Source organism: Saccopteryx leptura, chromosome 2 (assembly GCF_036850995.1).
Source record: "Saccopteryx leptura isolate mSacLep1 chromosome 2, mSacLep1_pri_phased_curated, whole genome shotgun sequence".
Taxonomy (NCBI): Eukaryota; Metazoa; Chordata; class Mammalia; order Chiroptera; family Emballonuridae; genus Saccopteryx; species Saccopteryx leptura.
In genome coordinates this window covers 283240802-283258602 of record NC_089504.1, presented here as the reverse complement: position 1 = coordinate 283258602, position 17801 = coordinate 283240802, and the positions used below count along the sequence as shown (strand labels likewise).

The following is a 17801-nucleotide window of genomic DNA, read 5'->3' as shown; positions in this document are numbered from 1 at the left end:
AGTGATAGAAATATGGCCCTCAGATGCCAAGAACACATAAGACCAGACCAAACATCAATGAGCAAACTGATCTTTAATTTGCTGACCATTAAGGCTTACTCTCCATTGTGGGTATAGGCCCTAACTATTTAAACAGAATCATTGTACAATATTTACAGCAAGATGTTAGACATGGCATCATTATAGACAGGCAAAGAAGGGGTAAGAACAGGCTATGAACAAAGCCCTGAAATCACAGCGTAAGCAGAAACCTGCAGATGTGAGGAGAGGGAAGGGTAAGGGCCAAGTCATGAGGGAGGCTGGTGAGGTAGACTTAAGGGAGGAAGAGGAAGCATCAAACCACTTCTGCTGAATGAGGTAAGAGTCACTGGGACATAAAGTCTTTAAAATTATAATTTGGAGTCTGAAGGGGATAAAATCTGCCACAAGCCACCTTTGAGAGGAAAAAGAAGGCGATTATAATCTTACAGACCACACCTTCCACATCCACTATGAAAAAGTAATTTTGCTGCTGATTAAATTCCTAGAACAGGGGAATGAGAAGGCAAAAGAGAGAGAGACAGAATCTTAAATAAGACTTAAAGAGAGAAAAGTTAAGAGTCAAGAGATACAGACAATGCAATGAAGAAAAGAACAAAAGATCTGAACATCAGAATCATCCTATTGACTATATAAATCACCTTTCCTCACCTCATCTTTCCCAAAGCTCCTCCCTCTACCCCTAAACCTCTGATTTTCACTTTAACCAAGGAGTAGAGTTAGGATGAGGCTGGTACATTGGGGACAATCTGAGATTCCATCTTACCAATACGGGTCCCCTCCTTATTCAGTATCAGAATATCAGGGCTTGAGTCGTAGCCAAGGGTAGATTAGGGTGAGAATAGACAGGATGGAGGACACAAGGCCACAAAGCCCCACAATCCCAGGGCCGCAGCGCCAGAGGCCTAGTTTGTCCAGTGGAATGAACAGATCACAGGCATTTCTGACTACATCCAGCAGAAGGGGTGGATGACTCCGGAGGACCCGAGCTAGGAGCAGGACTCGGAGCTGAAGCTTCAGTGCTAGTTGGGGCAGGCCTCCTTCTGGAGTCCCTGGACCCCCAGAGCCACCAGTTTCAATTCCTCCTGGGACTCCTCCTCCAGAGCCCTTTTGTCGTCGGCTATAAGCTGCAGATTCTTGTTCCATCAGAAGGCGAATCTCATAAGCATCACGGCTCAAATTCATGATGAGGGAAAACAAATAGTACCTGAGATATACAGGACAGAAGAATCAGTAAGGGGATGTATACCCAACAGAACACTCATTCTTTTCCCTGTAATGCAAAACATTACACATTAGAACACCAGAAGTGACTGTTAGCATCCCTCTATTAGAAATGTCCTCCCACCTTTCTGTAACTAATATGTTTATATATACCTTAAGACTCATCTCAAATTTCACTTCTCCCCATTAGCACACACACATTCATCTTGAACTACAGTAATATGAATATTTTAAAAGACCAAACTTCAGTTGTTTCAGAGAGTCAAATGATAGGTAATTTAAATCCAATCCTTTAAGCCTGACCTGTGGTGGCACAGTGGATAAAGCATCAACCTGGAATGCTGAGGTTGCCAGTTCAAAACCCTAGGCTTGGCCCTGGCCAGTTGGCTCAGTGGTAGAGCGTCAGTCCAGCTTGTGGAAGTCCCAGGTTTGATTCCTGGTCAGAGCACACAGGAGAAGCAACCATCTGCTTCTCCATCCCTCCCCCTCCCCTCTCTTTCTCTCTCTCTTCTCCTCCCACCACCATGGCTCAATTGGTTCCAGCGCATCAACCCCAGGTGCTGAGGATGGCTCTGTGGAGTCTCAGCCTCAGGCACTAAAAATAGCTCAGTTGCGAGCATGGCCCCAGATAGGCAGAATATTGACCCTAGACAGGGGTTGCCAGGTGGATCCTGGTCAGGGTGCATGTGGGAGTCTCCCTCTATCTCCCCTCCTCTAACTTGAAAAAGAAGGCAGGGGGAAGAAAGATGGAAATATAATCTAAAAGAACAAAGAAAATCATAGCAAAACAAGAAATACAGATATATATATACAGATAATTTTATTCATAAATCATATTTTTCTCCACCTGCATTACTAGCCAGCTCCTTAATCTAAGCCAACAACATCTCTTGGCCAGATTAGGGCATATTCTCCTCTTTTGCCCTACTGCAATCCACTTTCCACAATGCAGCAAGAGAGTTCTTCTTTAAATACAATTTGAATCATGCCACATCCCTACTCAGAACCCACTGTACTTAGGATAAAATATTTTAAAAAACTAAACAAGAGCCTGACCAGGCGGTGGCGCAGTGGATAGAGCATCAGATTGGGATGCGGAAGGACCCAGGTTCGAGACCCTGAGGTCACCAGCTTGAGCGCGGGCTCATCTGGCTTGAGCAAAAAGCTCACCAGATTGGACCCAAGGTCGCTGGCTCAAGCAAGGGGTTACTCTGTCTGCTGAAGGCCTGTGGTCAAGGCACATATGAGAAAGCAATCAATGAACAACTAAGGTGTCACAACGAAAAACTGATGATTGATGCTTCTCATCTCTCTCTGTTCCTGTCTGTCTGTCCCTATCTATCCCTCTCTCTGACTCTCTCTGTCCCTGAAAAAGAAAAAAGAAAAACCTAAACAAGAAATTTTATCATTGTCTAAAAGGTCTTTCCTGAGTGATATGACCTCTATCACTCGTTTGAACGTATGCCCTATACTCAGTACTATCTATTATACTGGTTTTCTTTTATTTTTCTAATTCCCCAAAGACTTTCTTGGTTCAAGGCCTTAGAACATGCTATTTTCTGTTTGCAAAGATCTTCTCTGCTACGGTTTGCTTTGTCTAAGTTCTACACTCTCTCTCTTTTTTTTTTTTAATTAAATGAGAGGCAGGGAGGTAGTGACAGACTATCACATGTGCCCGACTGGGATCCCTCTGGCAAGTCCCCTACCAGGTGATGCTCTGCCCATCTGGGCTGCTGCTCCGTTGTTCAGCAACTGAGCTATTTTAGCATCTGAGATGAGGCCATGGAGCCATCAACAGCACCTCGGACCAACTTTGCTCAAACCATTTGAGCCATGGTTGCAGGAGGGGAAGTGTGTGTGGGGGAGTGTGAAGGTGGAGAAGCAGATGGTTACTTCTCCCATGTGCCCTGACTAGGAATCAAACCTGGGATTTCCACACGCTAGGCTGATACTCTAATATAAACCAACCTGCCAAGGCCTCAGACTTCAGGTCTGAACTAAAGTATTACTTTCTCAAAGGCCCTTTCCTGATCTTTTGATCTAAATTAGCTCCTATTCTTATATATCTCATAACAACTAGTACTTTTTCAAATACTTGGTTTGGTGTTTATTTATTTTAATATAAGACTATTCCACTAGACTAGGAGCTTCATGGTAACAGGAGCCATATCTGTTTGGCTCTTTGCTTTATTCCCTGGAACATAGTAAGCACCTACTAAATAATTTTAAAATGACTGCATGAGCAGGCAGTGAGAGAAATAACCCATGGCAGCAATTTTCAACCAGTGTGCCACAAGAATTTTTAAAACATGCAATACCTGCCTATTTAGTCAGGGAACACTGACCTCTTTTCCCTTAGATTGTCAAATAATAAAGTAGCAAAAGCCAACACAACAGTATAGCCATCCAGTATGAATGAATCAAAATTATACCTATTATTTTTGTCATATCAGCAAAAAATATATTTTTTAGTGTGCTGCAGAATTTTAGTAATTAGTGCATGTGTTCCATGAGACGAAAAAGGTTGAAAATCAGTAACATGATATAAATGGAAACTGAATTAAAGCAATATATCTTTCCCAATCTTAGTCATTCATTATGGAAGAGCATTTGTTTTCCATTTGCCTCCATTCCTTATTCTCTAATAATTTAAGATCTAAATGAAGATTGGAAGCCAAGTGATTAATTAAAAGGTATGTATTCTCTAAAGACTCAGAGATCTTTCTCTCATAAAAGGCAAACTATGCAGTATGGAGAATATAAAAGGTCCTGCAGAATAAAAGGATATCAAACCTGAATGAACGCTGGGCCCACTTCTCCTGATCCACACGGGGAGCTAGTCCAGACTTTCCAGCCCACAGGACATTGTCACAGGCGAAGTACAAGGCTCGATTGAGGTGACTAACAGTAATGCAGAATCTTAGGACAACATCTGATAGGTGTACGGCTCGTTTGGCTGACTCAAGGGCATCTGCTGAGTTACCCAGGCGAAGAACTTGTGGGGATCATCAAGAAAAAGCAAAGATTTGGAATTAAAGAGGAAAACAGAGAACAAGACCCAGAGAGATAAAAAGCAAGAGGGTGAAAGTTGAGTGACAGAAACAGTAACAAACAATTTTTAAAAAGAGCTGGGGATGGAGAAAGTGTTGGGGTAATAAAGGCTAAGGCACAGTTACTTACGCTTTCTTCCTAGGCTCAGATGACCTTCCAATTGTCGAATCTGTTTCTGTAACTCAGGACTGGCCCCATGTTTCTGCAGTGCATGGCCAAGAAGGCAGCAGGCATACTGGGCAGCCCTGGAGGAGAAGACAGCCAAGGTAAAATGGAGACACCCAACCTACCCCTCAAAAATGTCCCCGGAAAGGCAAGTATCACCTTCCCCTTTTCCCAGGTTGCGACCCTTCCCTTTCTCTTATGTCCATAACTCACCATTTCTCCTTCGGGCCAGGGCAAGGGAAAGGCATAAAGATAAAAAGGAGCCTAGAATGCGGTGGGGAGCACTACTTAGAGTTGAGAAAATTAGAGATTTGACAATGCTGAGGGCTGAAGAGGTCAAGGCAGTAGGGATCCGTGACAAGCAAATCAGCGAGAGCAGGTCTGTGATCTGTGAAGGGCTGAGGGACAGCTGGAGGGAAGATTATTCTTCAGAATAGGTGAACTAAGATATTTCAAGGCCCTTGAATGAACTGAGGCCAGAAGACAGGACAGAGGTAGAGGAGTTCCCTGGTGACAGGAGGGTAAGGAGACACGGAAACTTGGAACAACTCCTCAGATATGAGGACAGAATCCGGATCCCTACCCACCGCGGGGCAAACGCTCCTCATCCACTACTGCTCAGTATGGAAGGTCTTATGTGGACAAGACAATCTTGAGCGTCCACCCTGCTGGCCCTCTCGTGCCTCAGTTTCACCATCTTTCCCGTGAGCAGGAACGAATCATCTCACAACCGGCTCAAATTAGCGCCTCGCGGTCCGTCCGGGCCCCCGTAGCCCGAGTTGACCCTTTTTGACCCCCGTAGTGTGAACTGACCTAGCCTCACAAGGGTCTTCATCTGCGCGCCCTCCCCCCCCCCCATTCCTATTTGGGCCGCACCTACACAGCCGCTCCCGAGCCTGGCTCTGAGCACTGAAGCGGACCCAGGAATCCATGACAGCGGCAGCCGAAGCTCCGCAATTTTGCTCCCGCCCTACGCCACGCCTCCCGGACGACTCAACGGTGCTTCGTAAGGGACAAACATCATCAAGAAAAAGCGAGTGTAGCCAGCCCCTGAAACGGAATTTCAGAACAAGAACCACTTGTCTCTGAGCCTACACCTGCCTGCTTTCATGTGTGTTTCCGTCAAAGCGTCGTCTTGTCAGAGGTTCTCTATTACTTAAGCACGCCTCCAACCGCACATTGATTTAAATATTGGGGCCCAAGGGCGGGGCTTGCTGAAGAGGGGCGGGGCGAGAAGGCGCCCGAAAATCTCGCTGCAGGTGTTCAATTAGGATCTCCCCCAACCCCACCGGGTGGGTCCAGCAGAACTCTCACAACACACACACACGGGCGCGCGCGCGCACTCGAGGGTAGTCCAGGGCTCCAAGGACTAAGTCAATTGAAGTAGGGGCCAGCACCAGATCCCCGTTTTCTGCAGGAACCAGTTTGGATAGGTGTGGATGAAATTCGCAATAACCAGCTCCACGTACTAAAAAAGGGGAGCGAAGATTTAGTAGCTGAAGCTAACTTCTTCACACACACACACACACACACACACACACCCATCTCTTTCCCTTCCAAGTCACCAACCATGTCTGCAGGCAAGGCAACCCTTGGAGGTCAGCGGCGTGGGAGGCGGCCCGGGAAGGATCAGGAGTGGAGATGGAGGTCTCAGAGCCATCCTCCTTCTCAGCTGCAGCCAGGGTCCAAGTGGTAGTGACCACTGTGTTGTTTGTTTCTTAGGCAGGAGTGTACCTGGCCATACTGTGGTCAGTGACAGAGTTGCAAGGCAGCCAGCTCCGCCCTTCTCCAGAACGGACCATCTGCCCATTTAACAGCTCTCGACTTGTCACTTTTGTAGTTATGCCCCTAGATGCCAACTGGAACATCATTGTTCAATGGCTGGCCAAGGACATCGCATATCTAACACTCACGTTCCTGAAACTAATAACCGTGTATGCCGAGCTTTCCTGCCTCTGCTCATTGGGCGAGACTGTCAGGCAGCAGTATTCCACGCGCTTGGACCCTAACTCAGCTGTAAGCATACTTCTGGAGGCAGCTTGTGGACTTAAGTTTTGCTTGCCTTGCCCTAGGTGAGTGACTTGTCTGGTCTCAAGGATAGACTGGACAAGAATTTGGGTACTTAACGTAAGCCATTAAAGGGTGCGGTTGGTTGTGGTCAGCCATTAATCCCAGGGGAACTGATATTCTTTTGCATGTTAAGATCATTGCGTGTTAATTTTTCTGCTAAGAGCCTCTCTCTTAAGCAGTACCCTTTTTACCTACACCTTTTCCTTTAGCTTTTACATTTAAAGCTCCCCCTTCTTTGCATCCTCCCAGTTCTATCTTGCTTCAGAACATATATGAAGACCTATTAAACATATATGAAGACCTATTAAAACAGTGAAGCCAGGGGCTTTGGTTAAAACTTTGTGGTACATTCATTCATCAATTTAAAAAATAATGTACATCATCCTCAGATACACCCAAATGCTCTACCAAGGAAAGAGCAACCAAGTCCTGACTTCAAGAAATTTACAGACTGCCTTGACAAGGTAAGCTAGGTTGGTTTCAGCATAGCATCATTCCAATACACCAAGGTTGCAGGTTCAAACTCCAATGTGGGAAAATAGAAGAATCAACCAATGAATGCATAAAAAAGTGGAACAAATCATTGTTTTCTCCTCTCAAATCAATTTAAAAATTATAGACTAGTACAGGAGATAAATTAGTAAACACTGTACAGTCAATTTTATGCAGGAGGTAAAGAACAATGATGAGTGTTTGACCGACTCTTGGCAGGGAAAGCTTCCTAAAGATGTTAAAATTTGATTCTTGAAAGGCAGGTGTTAGACAAGTTAAAGCAGGAGTAATGTTGGGGAGGGCAGTGGATCTCAAAGTGGTTGCAGCTAAAGGCAAGGGCTAGAAAATGGTGAATGATGAACCTAGAGGGGAAGAGCCAAATTACAAATATTAATTTTTATTTTACCCTCAGGGCAGTAGAGAGAGACTATAGTACAAAGTGGAGAGGGACATAATCAGAATTGTATTTTAAACTTGTTTTATTGTGAAATGGGTGTCAAAACTGGAAGAAAAAAAAAAGCATCTAAACTTGAATACCAGTATATCAAATCTCAACATAAAAATGAACTCGAACATAGAAAAAAGTTAAATATGAAGCAGTTGGTTAGAGCATTGTCCTGATTAAGCCAAGGTTGCAGGTTGGATCCCTGGTCAGGGCACATACAAGAACTAATGAATGCATAAGTAAGTGTAACAATTCAGTGTTCCTCTCTTTCAAGTCAATTAAAACATTTAAAAATACTCACTACCTGCTCTAGCCAGTTGGCTCAGTGGTAGAGCATCAGCCTGGCATGTGGAAGTCCTGCGTTCGATTCCTGGCCAGGGCACACAGGAGAAGCACCCATCTGCTTCTCTACCCTTACCCTCTACTTTCTCTCTTTCTCTTTTCCTGCAGCCAAGGCTCCATTTGGAGCAAAGTTGGCCTGGGCACTAAGGATGGCTCCATGGCCTCTACCTCAGGTGCTAGAATGGCTCTGGTTGCAATGAAGAAATGCCCCAGATGGACAGGGCATCGCCCCCTAGTGGGCATGCCAGGTGGATCCCAGTTGGGTTCATGCGAAGTCTCTGCCTCCCTGCATCTCACTTCAGAAAAACAATAATAAAAAATAAAATACGTAAATAAAAGCCTGACCAGGTGGTGGCGCAGTGGATACAGCGTCAGACTGGGATGCGGAAGGACCCAGGTTCGAGACCCCGAGGTCACCAGCTTGAGCGCGGGCTCATCTGGCTTGAGAAAAGAGCTCACCAGCTTGGACCCAAGGTCGCTGGCTCCAGCAGGGGGTTACTCAGTCTGCTGAAGGCCCGTGGGCAAGGCACATGTGAGAAAGCGATCAATGAACAACTACGAAGTCGCAACACGCAACTGATTGATGCTTCTCATCTCTCTCCGTTCCTGTCTGTCCCTATCTCTGCCTCTGTAAAAAAAAACAAAAAACGGCCTGACCAGGCGGTGGCGCAGTGGATAGAGCGTCGGACTGGGATGCAGAGGACCCAGGTTCGAGTCCCCGAGGTTGCCAGCTTGAGCGCAGGCTCATCTGGTTTGAGCAAAAAGCCCACTAGCTTGAACCCAAAGTCGCTGGCTCCAGCAAGGGGTTACTCGGTCTGCTGAAAGCCCACGGTCAAGACACATCAATGAACAACTAAGGTGTTGCAACGCGCAATGAAAAACTAATGATTGATGCTTCTCATCTCTCTCCATTCCTGTCTGTCTGTCCCTGTCTATCCTTCTCTCTGACTCACTCTCTGTCTCTGTAAAAAATAAATAAAATTTAAAAAAAAAATACGTAAATAAAAATAAAAATACCCACTACCACCATAGGGGATGGAGAAGTAGGAAAGGTAGAGCAGCATCTCTGAGACGAGGACTAGGTTTAGAAGGAGGCTAAACTTTCAATCTCTCGAATGATATGAATTATAGAATCAAAGATTTCATCCTTATACCCTTGAATATTAGAAATGTAACTGGCCCTGGCTGATGGCTCAGTTCGTTAAGAGCATCATTCCGAAATGACAACGTTGCAGGTTCAATTCCCAGTTAGGGGGCACACACAGGAAGCAACTAATGAATGTAGGATTACAAATGAGTGGGCTTCCCTTCCTCCTCCTGTCTCTAAAAATTTAGCCCTGGCTGGATAGCTTGGTTGGTTGGAGCATCATCTCAGAGCATGGAGGCTGCCCGTTCGATTCCCTGACCAGGACACATACAGGAGCAGCTTGATGTTCCTCTCTCTCTCTGCCTCTCTCAAAAACAAACAAAAACTGCCAGCCCTGGCCAGTTTTTGGTTAGAGCAGAGGTTGTAGGTTTGATCCCCAGTCAAGGCACATACAGAAACACATTGATGTTTGTCTCTTTCTTTCTCTCCCTTACTCTCTAAAATCAATACGTCAATTAAGTAAAAAGAAATATAACAAGCAAAAGTTAGTCTGACTACAGTTCTAGGTCTACATATATTATCTTCCAATAGTTTGTTACAAACAGGATCTCTGCTACCCCACAATTTAAAAAGTAGCTTGTTGCCTCAGTGTAAAAGAAATTACAGATGGGTCTGTCTGTATGAAGCAAATTGTAGGCGTGGACTTGGAGTCAGAAGCCTGTTTTCTTGCACTGTTTGCCTGTTTTACTTTAGTCTAGACTCTACCACTAACTAGCTATATGACTTTAGCTATATCACTTGAAACCCTTGGGCCAAAAGATGATGACATAAGTGAATTTCATTTTTTCTTACAGCCTGACCTGAAAGGAATTGCAATCTCCATTTGCTTCACTGGCAAACTAGATGTGCAAAAAAGGTGGTACATTTTGGTTCCAAATTAGCACTTCTTGCATAATTCTGCATTACCCACATATTGTATTTAAAATACCAGTGTCAAAAAGAATTCAAGGTGTAGTGTTAGTGTGATGAATAAATACTGGGATAGTTAGAAATTAGTTTGTAAGCTCAAGTTTCTGAAGTAGTAAAAAGGTTTTTAGGTGGTATATTTCATATAAAATAGGGAAATGAGAGGCAGGTTATGGATCAAACTTAAGTGCAGGAGACTGACCTGTTTTATAAAACCCTTCTCACAGTGTCAAGTATTTCTAGGAATAGTGCAACCCCCCTCTTCAACCCCAAATGCCCAGAAATATACAGACTCAAGATAGGGGAAGAGTGGCCCTGGTCAGGTGCTCAGTGGTCATGCTGAGGTTGCAGGTTTAATCCCTGATCAGGGCACACAAAAGAATTAACCAATGATGGCATAAATAAATACAGAAACAAATGAATTTTACTCTAAACTCAATAAATAAATTTTAAAAAAATGGGGGAAGGGAGGGAGGAATGACCAATGTCCAACTAGCTCAGCATAGCCTCATCATAACTCCAAACAGTTCATAAAGTTTTATGTCTATGGCTGATATTATCTACCTTTCCTAAAAGTTCCTCATACCTGCTGAAATTACTCTTCCAAATAAATGCCTTATATCTAGGAATCTGATACCTACAGAGCTTTCCTTTTATCAAACTAATAGTGTCTCAATCTACCTGACCTGAACCAAGATACTAACCCTGAAGGTCAAACTTGAAAAACACCGATTCAACCCAAAAAATCAGCAGGGGGGAGGGGCAGCCAATAGCATTTGGAAAATGTTATTTCTTTTATTCACCATTGTAGTTATTGCACATAAGACTATTATTACTAAAGATCACTTCAGAGTGGCTGCAAAATGGCTTGAAATTTTAGCAGCACCAATTTTACACAAGATTTTTTCCCACAGAATTAATCACAAACATCAGGAAAATCATTTCAGCTAAAAATGTTGATGAGGTGGTCGAGATATCCTTTTATAAAGTATAATGTTTAGAATAGTACTTGAAAAGGCAGAATTGTTTAAATGTTGAAGTTTCAGGAGTTAACAAACTTAATGGTTAGCTCTAAGGGGAATATAGTGGTTTTTTCAAGATACATTTTTAACCTTTTAAATATTGGCACCATGACGGTGTGACACTGGTGTGTAGGTTGAGGGAAGGTGGAATGGGACCACTTGTAATATTCCTCTATCCCACTCCAGCTGTTCCTGTTCCATACCATCTGCAAAACTGGCCCAGGCTCCAAAGACAGCTTCAAGGCTCAAGGGCAAGAGACCATCTATAACCTCTTCACCCTCTGCTGCCCATTCTACTGCCATGACCATCTGCTATAGCCACATTGTCTTCAGTGTGTCTAGTCCCCCACAAGGAAGGTGAGATCTCAATCCCTACATCCTAATCCATACCCTAAAACTATTGCCTCCAGCCTCATTTATCTGATAGCTACCTAACAAACCAAAAGTGAGATACTATGTTTCTAGTACCTGACACTGCACATAATTTCTTTGAATGCCTTCAATTCTATCCAACTTCTAGCCATAGTTTGAAATTGAGTTACCTGGGCAAGGATTAACGAGAAAGATGATTAGTATTCTCCTTTACTCTTTGGACACCAAGAAGTTTTTTGGGTTTTTTTTGAGAGGGGTGGGGGAGAGATGAGAAGCATCAACTTGTAGTTGCAGCACTCTTAGTTTATTGCTTCTCATACGTGCTTTGACTGGGAGGCTGTAAACAAGCCAGTGATCTCTTGCTCAAGCCAGTGACCTTAGGTTTTGCAACCTTTGGGCTTAAGCCGGCGACACTATGCTCAAGCTGGACCTCAGGGTTTCAAACCTGAGTCCTCAGTGTCCCAGGTCAACACTCTGTCTACTGTGCCACCAACTGGTCAGGAGGGACACCACAAAGTCTTCAAGTAGACTTAGTAGCTTCAAATTTCAATCAAAACCTTTCTCTGACATGTTTGTTATAATTCCTAGAGGGAGGTGAGCACACAGACCCAAGCTGGGAAGAACAGGGTTTGCAGAATTCTCTTCCTCAGAGGAGGAAGGAGTCCCATCTCACTGCCAGCCCATCAGTTCACCCTATACTCAGGTCAGGAGCTGGATGGTTTTGAATTTCAGTATATTTTCTAAATGGCCAGCCCCTGGCAGTGAATTTGCCTGTCACTGTTCCTTAGACAGTCATCCCTATGTTTGTCCGTATACCTTGTGCCTGCCCCGCTTGTTTTGCTCACCTCTGTCCTCTGCTGGACACCTTACTACCCGCTTTGTCTCTGGTACTGGTTCTCTCCACCAGGCTGAGTCCCTCCCAGCCTCAACCACATACTCTTCTTCTTTGGCCTCATCAATGCTCCCCGGGATCAGCTTAAGGAGGCCTTCACGCTTGGCTGATTAAGTGGGTACCAAGAACTGTGTATAGCAGGGGCAGTCAACCTTCTTACACCTACTGCCCTTTTGTATCTCTGTTAGTACTAAAATTTTCTAACCGCTCACTGGTTCCACAGTAATGGTGACATAAAGTAGGGAAGTAACTTTATAAAATTTATAAAGCAGAGTTACAGCAAGTTAAAGCATATAACAATAATTACTTACCAAGTACTTTATGTTGGATTTTCACTAAGTTTGGCAGAATAAATCTTTATAAAACAACTTACTATAGTTAAATCTATTTTTTAATTTATACTTTGGTTGCTCTACTACTGCCCACCATGAAAGCTGGAAGCCCGCTAGTGGGCGGTAGGGGCCAGGTTGACTACCACTGGTGTATAGGCTCCTTCAGGGAAGGAGGATTTGGGAGAATAATCCACAAGGAGATTTAAGCCCTTAGACAGCTGGAGGTATAAACAAATGTGACAGTAAGGGCAGAAGAAACAAAGGAAACATGCCTGTAACATCCATTTGCTCAAGACAGATTACATAGGAACAGAATAATTATTTCTTAATATCCTGAAAACATCTCACTTCTACCCATTCCCTTAGCTTCCAAAAAAAAAAAGAGAAATACTAAGAAGTAAGAGGTGTTTCTATCTTGAGGCTTCGAGACTTGAGTCTATGTGTAATGTAGATACACACATAGAATTCAGTTATTGGGAGAAGTATCTTCACAGTGACCAGTGTTGCCTTACTGTAAATTGTACTTCAGAGCTTGTAATTTAGAGCAGGAAAATAATTTTAAATGTAAAAAACAAAAACGAGACATTTATTCATAACAAAACAAAACCCCACTAAGCAACAGAGTAAAAGATTAAATATAAACAGTGAGTTCTACCCCAGCCCTATTTTTTCAAGGCCGCACGGTCAAATGGGATCTCTGGAGAGAACACCTGTACAATAAAGGACCTGTCATCAACGACGCCTCCGGTCTGGACTCCTGCTGCGTCTTCGGCCACCTCTAGGAACAAGAAAAATAAAGAGAAGTCCATCAGAGGGACATAATACAATGTCCTTTTCTGTTTTGCTAGTATTTCCTTCACCAAGATAATGTGTTTGCCACTCTACTTTACCTCCTCTTGCCCTTGGGTGGACCCCGAACAAAACACCAGTCCACACTGATTGGCTGTCCCATTAAATCCTGGCCATTGAGGCCCTCCATAGCAGCTTGGGCCTCCTTGTACGTTTCATACTCAACTAGAGTATACCCCTAAAGCAAGTGAAAAGATAGATATCAAAACCTTCCTGTTCCACCAAGCTATTTTCTACTCAAAAAGGAAAATCTATCAACTTTAAACAATGAATGTACTCCACAGATACCTCCTGTATATACAACACGTTTGTCTGTTTCTGTCTGCCTCTGCTGTGTCTAACAAAATTAATTTTCAATGTCCTTTTATTTTGGCTTTGCTCAAGGCCAACCACAGCAAACACAGGAACTCTACCCACGCTGGCTAAGGGTTATAGGGAAAGAGGTAATGTATAACTTGGGATACCTTCAGGTATCCTGTACGCCTGTCCAGGTTCAGGTGGATGTTTTTTATTTCCCCATACTCTGCAAATTTGTCATGGATGTCTTCTTCGGTGGCTTCCTCATGGACTCCAGTGACAAAGAGAATCCAGCCTTCAACAGCTATTGGGGAAGGGAGGGAGGTTGTCTGAGCACATTAGAGAAAAATCTGAAGCAAGATTACAGGAACAGAGTGAACATTCCGGAGACCGGTTAAGCTACCTCCGACCCCTTCCTACCGGATTTCTCTGCAGAAACGGACACCTGCAGGCTCCATGTTACTTACAGCGCTGTGGTCCAGGCTCATCTCCATCCTGCTCCACGCTGTCATAATCCTCGCGCATCCGCGCTCGGGACCCCTCTTCTAGGAAACATAGACGAGATCACCAGAATTCCCCGGCTCCCCCTGTTACCCATAAATCTGAATGAGAACTTGAAAACCAGTAGTTTCAGAAGTTTCAGACCCCATTTTCCCCACACTCACCGGAGCCAAAACCGCGGCCCTTCCGCTTCTTGGCTTTTTCTTTCAGTTTGTGGATGCTCTCTGTAACCCCATAAGTGAAAGAATAAAATAACATTTATAACAACTGTCTCGTTCCCACTCCCAGTACCTTCCAAGTCCCGTCGGGCCCGCCCCCATGCCTCCGAACAGGGGCGGAGTCTTTAGCCCAACTGTAACCCGATTCCTCGGCTCCCATCCTCCCTGCCGGGAAATTATGTTTCCATTACGCCCTTCTTTCGCACCTTCCCCGCTTCCCGCAGCCGCCTCCACTGTCCTCACCGTCCCCATCCTCATCCATGGCGAAGTCCTCGCCTCCGGCCTCATGAAGATCCAGCACATCCGCCATCTTGCCTCCGTTGTAACTCTCCCCGGTGCTGCTCAGAAACTAAGCAACCCGGTAACTGTCGCGGAGGGAAAAGGTCTCCAGTCAAGTTGACCAATCAAAAGCTTACTCTAAGTCACGTCCTCGGCGCGAAGAAAATACGCAATAGAGGCGGGCCTAGTCCGGGAAGAGCCGGAAGTGTTCCTGTAGCCATCTTGAGTAGGTAGTGAATTGAAAGTATCCACGCTGGGAGGGACACGTTAGGGCTCGGCGTATTCATTGGCTTCCTCTTATCTAGGGCGAAATAACTGACAGGAAAGCACAGCCAAATTTGTTTGGTAGAGGACTGCCATCTTTTTTCACCCCACACTGGAAAGTGGAAGTTGAAGAAAGTTTTTCTCAAAACTTCCAGGCCTGTACCCTGTTCTGAGGAGCAGCCGGGTCTGTATGTAAGCATCAAAAAAGTAGTGCAGACAGCAATGCTGGCTCAAAGAGTTGGATCATAACGCAGCACCGAATTTCTCTCTTAAAGAACTCTTTTGGTGAGACAGATACGAACTTTTTTTTTCTTTTTAAAATGAACTAAACTTTTCCAGCACCTCTGGAAGTTAAAAAAAAAAAAAAAAAAGTCATGGCTTTAAACAAAATGGGAGGTTTAGATTCTTGGAGGATGTTACGGTATTTCACATTTAAAAACCTAGGGGTTACCCCCAAATCCTGGAATTCTGAAGTAGGCCTGAAACAATAGTAGCCTGCAAGTTCACTTCCTAATTTTTTAATCAAACAATTTTGAATGCTTGCTTATACATGTTTTAATATTAGGGGAGGTGCTAGCAATACAAGGAAAATGTATTCCCAACAATCACTTATCAATACAGATGAAAGGGATCATTGCTATCACAAAGCGGTATGCAGCACAAAGCCGAGTTTTAGTGTGAATGGGAGTAGGGTCCGTGCTAAGGAGGCTTCTGTCTGCACTGGGCCTTTAAGGCCGGGTCGTTTCCCAGACGAGGCATTATGTTGAAAGTAGGAGACACTAATTCACTCTCCTCAGTAGGTAGTGTCGTTGTTTGTTTTAAAAAATCAGTAACCTCTCTTCCTTGATGTATCTTTGCACTTTGAATAACATTTAAATTCACAGCCTGCCCTGCATGTCTCCAACCTTTCACGCCCATTACTTTTCTCACAGGTTAAGCTCAGGTCCTCCCTACACTTTCCCTCCGTTACGTTGTGTGTTGTATTGTACTCTTTCCTGTCTCTGGACTTTCGCAGCTTTCTGCTCCTGATGCTCTTACTCGAACTCTTCACATGGCTAGTTCAACTCCATACTTTAGGTCTCCCTAAAATACTTACTGTCACCCAAAGGGCTCTTCTCTATCCTCCTTTCACGAAGTTTATTCCTGCATAGAACTTAAATCTGAAACTTGAATCAGCTTGCTTACTTCCTAACTTGTTTAATACCTGTTTCTCTCATGTAATCATTATGGCAGAGACTCATATTTAAAACTATATCTGCAAAGTTTCGACAAGTGCCTGGCTCATAGTAGACATCTGGTATATACTTACTGAATGACTAAATTATCATAATGACAAATTCTATATGACTGATGCTGTGTGACTTAGGAAATAAAGCGGAAATATAGTTTAGGGCCAAATTATATGTCATGCTGAGGAATTTAGAACCTATCCTGTAGGCAAGAAATTTCTGTGCATCAAGTATTGGCGTACTCATGATTTTTAACATTTGCAAATAGCCCCCATACTATTTTTATTAGTATTTTTCCTTAAATAGACTGACTTTTTAAACAGACTTACACTAAACTTAATATCACTGCCATAATGAAAAACCTATATTCTTATACTCAAATTCAGATAATGGTATAAAGAGTAAAAGTGGAAAATATTTGCTAATCAATCATCAATAGTCATCACAGTTAATACCAAGGGTTCACATATAAAACTGGGAAATGCTGCTAACGGTAAGATAGCTAAGTGATAGTTTAAGCAAGGGAGTGGTATAGTTATTAAATATTTTAGAAAGAAACATGATAGTAAAAAATGTAAAAAATGAAGGCAGAGACCTAGGCTGGTTGACTCAATGGATAGAGTGTCCGCCCAGCATGCAGATGTCCTGGGTTCGATCCCCAGTCAGGGCACACATGAGAAGCGACCATCTGCTTCTCTTCGCCTTCCTCTCCCCTTTCTCTTTCCCTCTTTCAACCAGTGGCTTGATTGATTCAAGCCTTAGCCCTGGGCACTGAGGATAGCTCAGTTGGTCAGAGTATTGGCCTCAGGCATTGAGGATAGCTTGGTTGATTGGAGCATCGGCTCCAGATGGGGGTTGTCAGGTGGATCCCGGTCCCACAAGGGAGCCTGTCTCACTCTCTCCTCTTCTTTCACTTAAACAAACAAAAATAATGAAGGCAAAGATCAGTCAGGAAGCTATTGCAGTGATGCAGTGTTGGTCAAACGAGTTTGTAAATATGATATATGTGTTTGCTCGCTTGTGATTTGTGTTGGGTGTGGGGGACGGGCTGTGGGCAGGCAGGGTCATTGTAGCCTAGGGTTTAGTTTTAAGACTGGGCTTTTCCCCACACCCTTGACTGATTGTATGATCTGGGTGGTGCACTCTCATGAGGAATCCAATTATGCCTCGGATAAGTGACTTTGTATCAGAGACTTCCTTGTTTGTATATTGGATTAAGAGTTTTTGGTTTTCTACACTATAAAGTGGGACAGACCAGGAGCTGGCACACAGAGCTCCTGCTATCACGATTGCAGGGGCTTCCCTGATCCCTTTCCCTTCATGGGAAAAGCTGGTTTTCTGCTTTTCCCTTGTCTTCTTTTGTGGTTTGCCTGTCTTGGTGAGACACCAATAAATAGGATTGCCCACCATCCTCCGACTCTGCCATTTCTTTACCGTCTGCCCAAATCCAATGGGAACCTGCATGTGAATGGCCATGATGGCAGCACCTGGCCTTACATGCAGTCAAGAGATGAAAATGACTGAACTAAGGCAGTAAATATAGACAAAATAGATTAGGAAGTTTATATATGATATAAATACTACTGATTAGATGTGGGAAGGAAGAGTTGAGGATGGATTTCAGGTTCTACAATAGCTTAGGTACATGGGTAGATTCTAATAACA

At 43.9% G+C, this 17801-nt stretch overlaps 2 protein-coding genes across 3 annotated transcripts; both read right to left on the bottom strand.

Moving 5' to 3' along the window:
• Positions 1–54: 54 nt before the first annotated feature.
• Positions 55–5500, bottom strand: PEX11B (peroxisomal biogenesis factor 11 beta). Its single transcript, XM_066362081.1, has 4 exons — positions 5356–5500; positions 4444–4559; positions 4057–4258; positions 55–1246 (listed from the first exon to the last, which is right to left on the bottom strand). Exons 1-4 carry the CDS (start codon positions 5409–5411, stop codon positions 841–843), a joined length of 780 nt encoding a protein of 259 aa, XP_066218178.1. The 5' UTR covers positions 5412–5500; the 3' UTR covers positions 55–840.
• A 7564-nt stretch (positions 5501–13064) lies between these two features.
• Positions 13065–14764, bottom strand: RBM8A (RNA binding motif protein 8A). 2 transcript variants are annotated; one of them, XM_066362075.1, is made up of 6 exons: positions 14608–14764; positions 14311–14370; positions 14113–14190; positions 13813–13949; positions 13390–13526; positions 13065–13277 (listed from the first exon to the last, which is right to left on the bottom strand). In XM_066362075.1, the coding sequence occupies exons 1-6, from the start codon at positions 14672–14674 to the stop codon at positions 13232–13234; spliced, it is 525 nt and encodes a 174-aa protein (XP_066218172.1). In that variant the 5' UTR covers positions 14675–14764; the 3' UTR covers positions 13065–13231. The 2 variants fall into 2 exon arrangements, with proteins under 2 accessions (XP_066218172.1, XP_066218173.1); XM_066362076.1 differs by having other exon boundaries at positions 14113–14187.
• Positions 14765–17801: the final 3037 nt, after the last annotated feature.

Coding starts and splice junctions, on each gene's coding strand:
- RBM8A (XM_066362075.1), bottom strand. CDS start 14,674: ATGGCGGATGTGCTGGATCTTCATGAGGCCGGAGGCGAGGACTTCGCC. Junction 13,950..14,112: donor TGAGCCTGGACCACAGCGCT/GTAAGTAACATG, acceptor CTTCCCCAATAG/CTGTTGAAGGCTGGATTCTC. Junction 13,527..13,812: donor GGCGTACAGGATACCTGAAG/GTATCCCAAGTT, acceptor CACTTGCTTTAG/GGGTATACTCTAGTTGAGTA.
- PEX11B (XM_066362081.1), bottom strand. CDS start 5,411: ATGGATTCCTGGGTCCGCTTCAGTGCTCAGAGCCAGGCTCGGGAGCGG. Junction 4,259..4,443: donor TCTGAGCCTAGGAAGAAAGC/GTAAGTAACTGT, acceptor GATCCCCACAAG/TTCTTCGCCTGGGTAACTCA. Junction 1,247..4,056: donor TGGGCCCAGCGTTCATTCAG/GTTTGATATCCT, acceptor TGTATATCTCAG/GTACTATTTGTTTTCCCTCA.